Raw genomic sequence first — 8,774 nt, forward strand, 5'->3', positions numbered from 1 at the left:
AAGCTGGATTTGTACCTCTGTCTTCATTCATGAAAGGATGCAAAAATCCTCATTTTTTAGCATTTGCATAGAAAATCGGCTTTTGTGCCTCACATTTTGAGACACAGAAATCAAAAGAACTATTTTTGTTGTCAGAGAAGTGTTGAAAAGGAAAAAGGATTTTAAATGAACTCAATTTTATAAGATCAGGGGAGAGGGCGCTGACAGATGTTAAAAACTAGCAGAAATCTACGGGAGGTGGCAAAAACTCAAGTTCCTCCAGTGGCCACTTGAGGCCGGCTGCAAAACGGAGTCAGTCTCCCTGTGTTAAACTACCCAACATCAAAATGTTCAAATCTTTATTTACAGCCTGAAATTAAACTCAGTGTTGGGCTCGATGGATAGTTTCCCCCTTCATGGTAACTTTGAGCTGGTTGAATTTGTTTACGTCCATCTGCATGCTGGAGACAGGGGCATGGCCACATTGATAGACAGGTGTCCCTGACAGGTGACGGGAGCTAGAGCCAATCACTGTCTGCTCTCAACTGCGGTGCTGCGTTTGAAAGCATTTTAATGGATTATCTGACTAATATCATGGCTTGCTGTGTGGAGCGGCCCATTCAGGTAATTTGTACTTTTGGTGAGTCAAAGACTGCTCTTTTATTAGTAGCTTCAAAATGTGGCGTCTAAAACCGGTGGGCGATGTTGATCTTGCATAAACCATTAGATTAAATCCAAAGAGGAAGAACCTGCATACGGCCAATCACACCCTGCCTCAGCTGGCCATTTTTAACCACCGCTGAAACGGGACAGTTTATGTATTTTTCATCTCTTTGTCACTCACTATAAAAACTGTGCGTGAAAGATCTGAGGCACGGGTGTCAAACATAAGACCCGTGGGCCAGAATCGGCTCGGCAAAGACTCCAGTCCAGCCCACTGGACCGCTTTGGAAAATTATGAGGAAGGCATGAATTTTGGTCTTATTTGCTTGTATTTCAGTTTTACAGCTTTCCCTGGTGATAAAGAAGTCCTCATACTACACCACAGTAATCAAGTAAGAGATAAACAATTACGTTTTTCTCTAATTTGACACATTTATTTGTTTCATGTTTAAATCATGCTGACACATTTCTCTTATTTTTGACAGCAGCATTTCTTTCTCATGTAGAAAAATTGAAAACACTGTTAAAATGATTTTATTCTTATTTTAAGGCGACTCAGTTAGAAGTGTAGTTAAACTTTGTTACACTGACAGAGATCACAGTGAGCTGTGTGTGGCCCGCCATGTTAAATGAGCTTGACATCTCTAGTTTCAGGTATGTGGCAGTTAATGAGAGGAACAAGGCGATGTGTCTCTAGAGCACGTCAAGAACATCCAGCAGAATCTTACTGGCTGAATTCTGAAGGTGATTTCAGCTCTGTTAGCTCGGTGGTGGATGCCTCATCCCAGCGTCAGCTATCCTCCACCTCACTGCATGCCCGGTTGGATAAATGGTGCGTTTAAAATTGCTGATGAAAATCTCAGATCTGCTCTGAACTGCTGTGATGAAGCACCCACAACAGGTGTAAGCATAAACAAACACTTGATAACATTTGGAATTGCATAATTGTCTCTCTTTGAATGAGGTATTTATAGGGTTAATAAAGGCTTTTTAACAGAGTAAGGTTCTGCTGAAGTCCTTCCATCCATTTTCTTTACTGCTCATCCATTGTGAAGTTGTGACAGAGGGACTGGAGCCTATTTCACATGTCACAGGATGAGAGACTACAGAGCCTCAGTCTATTCGAGGACTAACACAGAGAGAAACACACCTATGATCAAATGTCTGTCCAGCACATGTTCGACTAATAATTGTATCCAACAGTCATAGCTGTTTCACAAGAGAAACAACAAACAGGGATGGAGCGATTCTGGCTGATATTTAGATTTTATTTTCCTTTCATCCACTATTTTTGCCAAAGAAACAATAAAAGTCTACATTAAAATAATAATAATAATAATATTAATAATAATCACTGAACCGTTTGAAGGGTTTAGGCTCTTTGTTGCATCATCGTTCAGCATCTAGCACAAAACTGATGCAACCCAACAGATCAACACTGGCTGCTGACATCAGTCCAGACTGACTGATATCAGCCAATGCAGACGTTCATCCAATATAAATGCAAAGAAACAAACTCATAAAACAAAGCAGTTAAAGCTGCAATCAGCATCATTTCTGCACACTGATGGGAAAAAAAGTTCCTTATTGCACCTTTAAAGGTGCTGCTGCTTCCATCTTAAGTGCTGCTGTTATTCTCCATCCTTCTACACCAGTTTTAAACCAATGGTGGCATTTTCTACTTTAATGCAACTATAGAAAAATTCACTTTTTGTTTTTCAAGCATAATATTGTTTACAAGGTATCCATTTATTTATTCATGCATTTTGAAACAGGCATTAAGATAGTGGTTTTATAATAATAATAATAATAATAATAATAATAATGGATTGCATTTATATAGCGCTTTTCGGGGCCCTCAAAGTGCTTTACAATTCCACTATTCATTCACTCTCACATTCACACACTGGTGGAGGCAGCTACAGTTGTAGCCACAGCTGCCCTGGGGCAGACTGACAGAAGCGAGGCTGCCATATCGCGCCATCGGCCCCTCTGGCCAACACCAGTAGGCGGTAGGTGAAGTGTCTTGCCCAAGGACACAACAACCGAGACTGTCCGAGCCGGGGCTCGAATCGGCAACCTTCCGGTTACAAGACGAACTGCCAACTCTTGAGCCACGATCTTTGATCCCTGCTTGTCTCACACAGCTTTAACCATCATGCATTCCCCCCTGTGGTCAGTTTAAGCAAGCAAACTAACCTGACATACTTGTCTTTGGACTGCAGGAGGAAACCCACTTGTAAAAGCCCACCAGGCACACGGACACCAAAGACTTGGGAGGGTTTGCAAGCATGAAATGGTTTGTTTTAGTTGCCAAGAAATAAAGAAGAAACTCTACAAATGTGCACATTGTTGACAATACAGAGGTCTAAGAGGCACATTTGTGTAGTCTGTGCCTGCAGGGACCTAAACTGACTTTTACTGTACATCTATTTCTGGAAGTTTAGGAGACAAAAACACACACGACTGAGGGTGTGTGTGTGTGTGTGTGTGTGTGTGTGTGTGTGTGTGTGTGTGTGCGTGCGCGCGCAGAGACAGGAGCAGGATAGTGATGTATCGTGAGTGGAAAGGCTATGGAGTGGGAGTGTGCTGAGTGAACTAAAGGTGCACTTTGATGGCAGGAGTGTAGTGTGGCACTTCATCACAGAGAGCGGTCAAGTGTGTGTAGTTTGAGATCTAAAAAGCCTGTTTTAGAGATGTGCACACACACAGGGTGAGCTGGATACTTCCACAGCCCTGGCAGTCCAATCATGTATTTATAGTGGCCAGTGGCTGTCGACTACAGCCAGACTTAGAGGGAAGTGTCTGTAATGAGCAGTGGAGTCAACAAACGTCCCTACATATGTCTAATTTTCACACTGGGATAGTTTGCCTGTGTGTGGACATGCAGCAGTTTATAGTACTGACCTGAAATGAGATTCAAAGGTCAGCTTGGATCACATCAATCACACACACACACACCCACGTACACACAGACACCGAGACACACACACACCCACGTACACACACACACACACACACACACACACACACACACACACACACACACACACACACACACAGAGTTTAGCCCCACTGTGTCTGGTGATGTGGATCCCTCACCACCACTAACTGTAGCATGTTTAATTAGACGACCGCACAGAAATGCATGTATTGTCTTACAAACACAGCGTTTCCCCACAAACACACCAGACTACGCAGCGTCTCACAATAGCAACACCACCACCAACAACACTGAATTAAATCTGAAGCCCAGCACCAGCAGCATTTCTCTCACACAGATGCCGATAGAGGAATTATTCCATGGTTCGTTTAGTTGGAAGAAAATAGAGATAAAAGCCACTCTGGAAGGTGCTGCTGCGCTCAAATTCGCGGAACATCTTTGTAATTGCACACAATCGTAAACTTACCCGCTGTGACCAGAGAGACGCCGAGACAGCTCAGGACGAGCAGGAAAATTCTCTCCATGTTTCTAACGCCAAGAGGACGCGCGGTCCCATGCACTCTGGCCAGGGGAGCCGTGTTAACCGCCGCGTTGTGCTGCTTGGCATTCACGTCAGTTCGTGCGTGTCATCTCGACTGGAAAGGCGACAAAGGCGCTCTGTCCGCGGGCTTTTCAGCACCTCGGACAGCGCTTCGGCAACACCTCCGCTCACTCGGCACCCTCCAACCTCAGACCAGCAACCTGCAAACAGCAGGTGAGCTTCATCATCGATGCGTCGTCGATCCTCCAACTGTGCTCCCAAATCCTCTCAGATCTGCTTCTGCTGCTGCTGCTGGTGGTGGTGCTCAGCACCGCTCAGCTGCTGCAGACACAGTGAAACGTGCTGGCTTTGTATATGAGCGCCTGGACTGTCCCTGCCCGCCACACTGACTCCAGCGAGAGAGAGCGAGGCTGCAAACCCCCCCAAGGACCCCCCCGGCTGCGACAATAACAGCGAAAAAGTCAAGAAATGTCCAAAAACTACAGTTCAGCTTTGATGTTTTTCTGTAACACTCACTCACCGCTTCTCCTCCTTATGACATTAAAAATAATAAACACCCGCCTTCTTCCACCCCTAGTAACCCACCCTCCACGCCTCAGAGCCCAGCAGCAACACCACGCTTTAAAGACCGACTTCTCCCAGGCCTCCGAGAGCGAGCACAGCTGATCGACTTGTCACCAAAAGCCTCTCCTCTCTCTCATCCACAGCTTCAGTTGCCCACTCCTGTACTGTGAATTACTGCTGCCCACTCATCGATTAAATATGCATCCACTGGCCCACGCAAACAGTTGCAAAGACAAAGTCTCAGCGGAGCCGCTTTGAATCCTTTCCCCACCACTTCAAAAACAAACACGTGCCTCTCGACTTTACCACTGAGTTGACATCCTCACCACCATTACCTCCGCCACCGCCTCCACTCCCTCCCGTATTCGGCTCACGTTGTTTCAAAGCGAGCAGAGAAGTGGAAAAAAGTCTGCATAATTACCTCAGATGTTTTCCCCTGCAGCGCGATGTGGACTTGAAGCTTTCCGGGATGTTAGTTTGCGTGCGTGGAGGGGAGGGGAGTGTCAGTCCCGAGTCAGGAGACCGGCACTGTCCCCTAGCTGTGTCCCCAAGAAATGTTTTCTTTACCCCGCTGTGCACCTCGATTCATAGCCCGCTTCCTCTGACGTGCTTCACAGCAACACTGCTGCTGGTGGTGGTGGAGGTGGAGGGGTTATTGTGCTGCTTTTTATGCATGCTTCACTCCTGTAGGCTACTGCTCTCCCCCTCCATCTAATATGTGAGTGAGGGAGAGGAAGAGAGTTTGTAAGGAGACAGGGGAAATATAGGCTCCATCCTCACCAGCATAATGTATCTGCACAGCATGTGGTGGAAGAGGTATTCACATTTCTCAAATACACCGAAAACACTCCAGAGCAAGTAGAAGTACTGCGTTAAACGTGCTACTAAAACTGCTCTTTAATATATGAAAGCTCACAAGTATCAATCAAATCATTCCTCCTGTTTGGCTGTCAGCAGCGACTCTGCTTTTGGTTTTGGTTAACTCTCATCACCTTCAAGCTTTCAGATTTGACCATGCACATCAAGAAATTATCCTCAGGTCAAGACAAAAAAACAGAAAAGAAAGACAGCCTTACGACAGATGCATCCGTCATGTTTGGAACTGAAGAAAACAATGACACTCTGCTAACAGCATAAGTATTAGAAGTGGTATTAATTGTGCCATGTAGAGCTTGGTAGTGGGTCCATGCAGAGCACCACCCCTGACACCCTGATGTTTTTCCTTTTCAGTCTGAATGTGTTGCATTTGCATTGCTTTCATGCAAAAGTGGCGTTTTAAGGAAAAAAAAAAGGTATAAATCTACTTTAACTGCAGACAGATGCAGCTAACAGCTTGTGAACACAGCATGTTCTCATTTAGCGGTTTAGAAGTCAGATTTTTTTCCCCTCAGAAGCTGGTGGAGACTTTCCCTCAGTATTGTTGCTGGTGACAATATTCAGAGTAAAAATATTAATTATGCAGAACTATAGATGGTGTAAAAGACCGATGTAGCTTCTGGGCCTAAAAGTGAAGCCGGCGTTTTAAAGCCGCATTCTTTTTAAAGGACACCTGTGACAGCAAAAAGACTTCTGGTCCTCTAAAAATCTTAGTGAAAATGACCCTCAGCCCTGACCTCTGTAAACACTTTCCTAATGAGTTTATGGTCTTAGTCACTTATTTCTGACCACCTCCTCCTCAGCACCTCCTTCAGCTCTTCTGGGGAGACACTGTGACATCCCTAAACCGCATCTGACCTGGGACCTCCTCCAACTGGATGAGCCTGAAGCACTTCTGTGGGTCATAATGAATGTTCCCATCTTCTGGCAAAGGTACATCACTGGGAACTAATTGTTTCATGGCTCTCACAATATCACATTTCCATTTATTATCAGGGCTAAAAATAGTAACCTACCCATTATGCATGCATAGAAAAATAATCTTGAACTTTTTCTCTTTGCTTGCGAATTAATTACACTTTATTTTTTCATATATTATGGTTGCCATCAATATCTGGATGCTCCCATACCAATCATTCTGCTAAAGTAAGCAGTAATGAAAGCTGTCATTTCTCCTCTAATGCAGAGATATAAGGTGGCAGCAAACAGAAATGGGCTTCAGCTTTTCACAACCTCCGGAACCAGTTTTGGACATGCTCCAGTCCTCCCATTTGGAGGTCAGAAAATTAACCACTCTGCACTGACAGCTTCTGATCGATCAAAATTAACAGAGCAACATTTTGCTCTAACAGTTTTTCATCAGACTCACTCAGATTAAGACACTGTTGTGGCAAATATGTCACATGACCTGAAATGGTTTATTTGGCAAGCAGCAGCAGAGGGGAAACAAAGCAGGTCAGGTGGTTTTGTGCTTGTTCTTCTCATTTCTAGAAGATAAAATATCACCAAAGTTACATGTGTTCAGTTGTTTTAATTGTGAAAAAGTTGGTAAGATTCAAAAAGGCCACTGGCTGTAAGTTTGGGGTTTACAGAGACATGCTCAGGCCACTGAATTGGGGTTAAACTGAAGCGTGAAAGGATCCCTCAGGGCACAGACATGTCCTGACTGAAAGAGGACTCGGAGAAAGGAAGACACACTATGACCCAGAAGCACAAATTGGATGACAGGTGAATTTTTCCACCTGGACACAGTACTATTTATAAAGTATTATAGCCCAGCAAACATAGCTAAAGCAACAACGTTACCTCCTGCTTTACGAAGGCAAAAACTGAACCACTTATGGATGGATGTACATGTCCATCAAGTCTAACAAGGTCATCCAGGTGATGCCAAAGACAGACTTTTATTTTGGAACAATTTTTCAAACAAACAAAGGTTCAGCTGACTGCTACTTGGTGCTGAAATGTTTTCTGGGATGTTTCTGTGTTAAAGTGATTTCTAACCCAATTTAAGTTGTTTTTTTGCGTGTAGTTGTTTGTTCTTTGTGTTTACTCACCCCATGTCCTTTTTCAGGTCCAGCCCACCGTCTGATTACCTGCTCTGTCCTAATCTGCTCCACCTGTGTCCAATTGCTGGGTGGAGCCTCTCTCTGTTGAGAATCTTGGTTTTTGCCACTACTTGCAAAATTGGCCTGAACTCTGCTTTACCTGAAGTTTGAGTAAAGTTTGCCGGCTTTCACTTGAGGCCTGTCCTGTGAAACAGGATTTTATCTTATCCAGGTAACTCCAGGTTTAATCCCGGGTTTTCAGTACTACAGAGGTGGATCACTTCTTGCTGGGGTAGATGACCGCAAATGTTCCAGGTTGGAGGTCAACAGGTTTAAAACCACCACCTGTTGATGGATCAGCCAGTCATTGTTGGAAGCATGTGAAGTCTTTGTTTTTTTCCCAAATGAGCCACAACTCTATTCCCTGAGTTTTCCCCCTCACATTGGCTGCAAACCATTTTTTTTCCAAAACAGTTTTATTGCTCAGTAAGCATTAATATATCCCTTAACATCATCTTTGATGCATGTTTTTCTACATGATCACTGTTGCTTTTTCTCCCTGAAAACCCCAATTAATTGCACAATATAATTTAAAGCAATAAATTGCAAAATAAATACAATAAAATGAAAAAAAAGTCAACTGTAGCAAAAATAATCCAGAAGGCGTCAGAAGGTTCAATAAGAACTAAATTTTCAAATAATGTAAATTTTCTGCTAATTATTTGGTGGTTCAGACTTTAAGGGTTAAGACTGTAAAACAGGTCACCTGTTTATACCATAATGATAGGACACCTCAGTAGTAGCACAGGGGCCCGTTCTTCGTACGTCGCTCACTACATCCAAGATCAAATGACACATCCAAGATCAAACCATCGCGCTAACCGTGAGCTCGCTAATCCGGTTCTCCGAACACACCTGCTGTTGACGATTAGTACAGCTGGACGCAGTAATGTGACATCACTGGGTGTCCTAAAAGGGGCTACGCATCGATAGTAGAAACATTGATCGGCAACCCTTTGATTGGTCGGCGAAAATGTCGAAGGAGCGCGCTCGGCTCGGTATTTTTCGGCAGCAGAGCAAGAACTCTTGAGTGAGGGATTTCAGGAGTTTCAGAGTTTAATCAGAACGCAAGGGAACACTGCAAAGGCTGCAAAAGCAA

The 8,774-nt window shown here is 44.1% G+C and overlaps 1 protein-coding gene across 2 annotated transcripts in view; it reads right to left on the reverse strand.

Moving 5' to 3' along the window:
* fndc5a (fibronectin type III domain containing 5a) overlaps positions 1–5,225 on the reverse strand; it is a 47,023-nt gene extending 41,798 nt beyond the window's left edge. The window contains exons 1-2 of one of the 2 annotated variants that reach the window (XM_080871717.1): positions 5,113–5,225; positions 4,053–4,327 (exon numbers count right to left, since the gene is read on the reverse strand). In XM_080871717.1, the coding sequence (XP_080727843.1) occupies positions 4,053–4,110 (58 nt within the window). In that variant the 5' untranslated portion in view covers positions 4,111–4,327; positions 5,113–5,225. Of the gene's footprint in view, positions 1–4,052; positions 4,543–5,112 lie in introns of those variants that run through there. The other variant, XM_080871716.1, reaches the window with a different exon arrangement.
* Between the last annotated feature and the right edge of the window lie 3,549 nt (positions 5,226–8,774).

This window comes from Rhamphochromis sp. 'chilingali', assembly GCF_963969265.1.
Source record: "Rhamphochromis sp. 'chilingali' genome assembly, chromosome: 21".
In the NCBI taxonomy this organism is placed as follows: Eukaryota; Metazoa; Chordata; class Actinopteri; order Cichliformes; family Cichlidae; genus Rhamphochromis; species Rhamphochromis sp. 'chilingali'.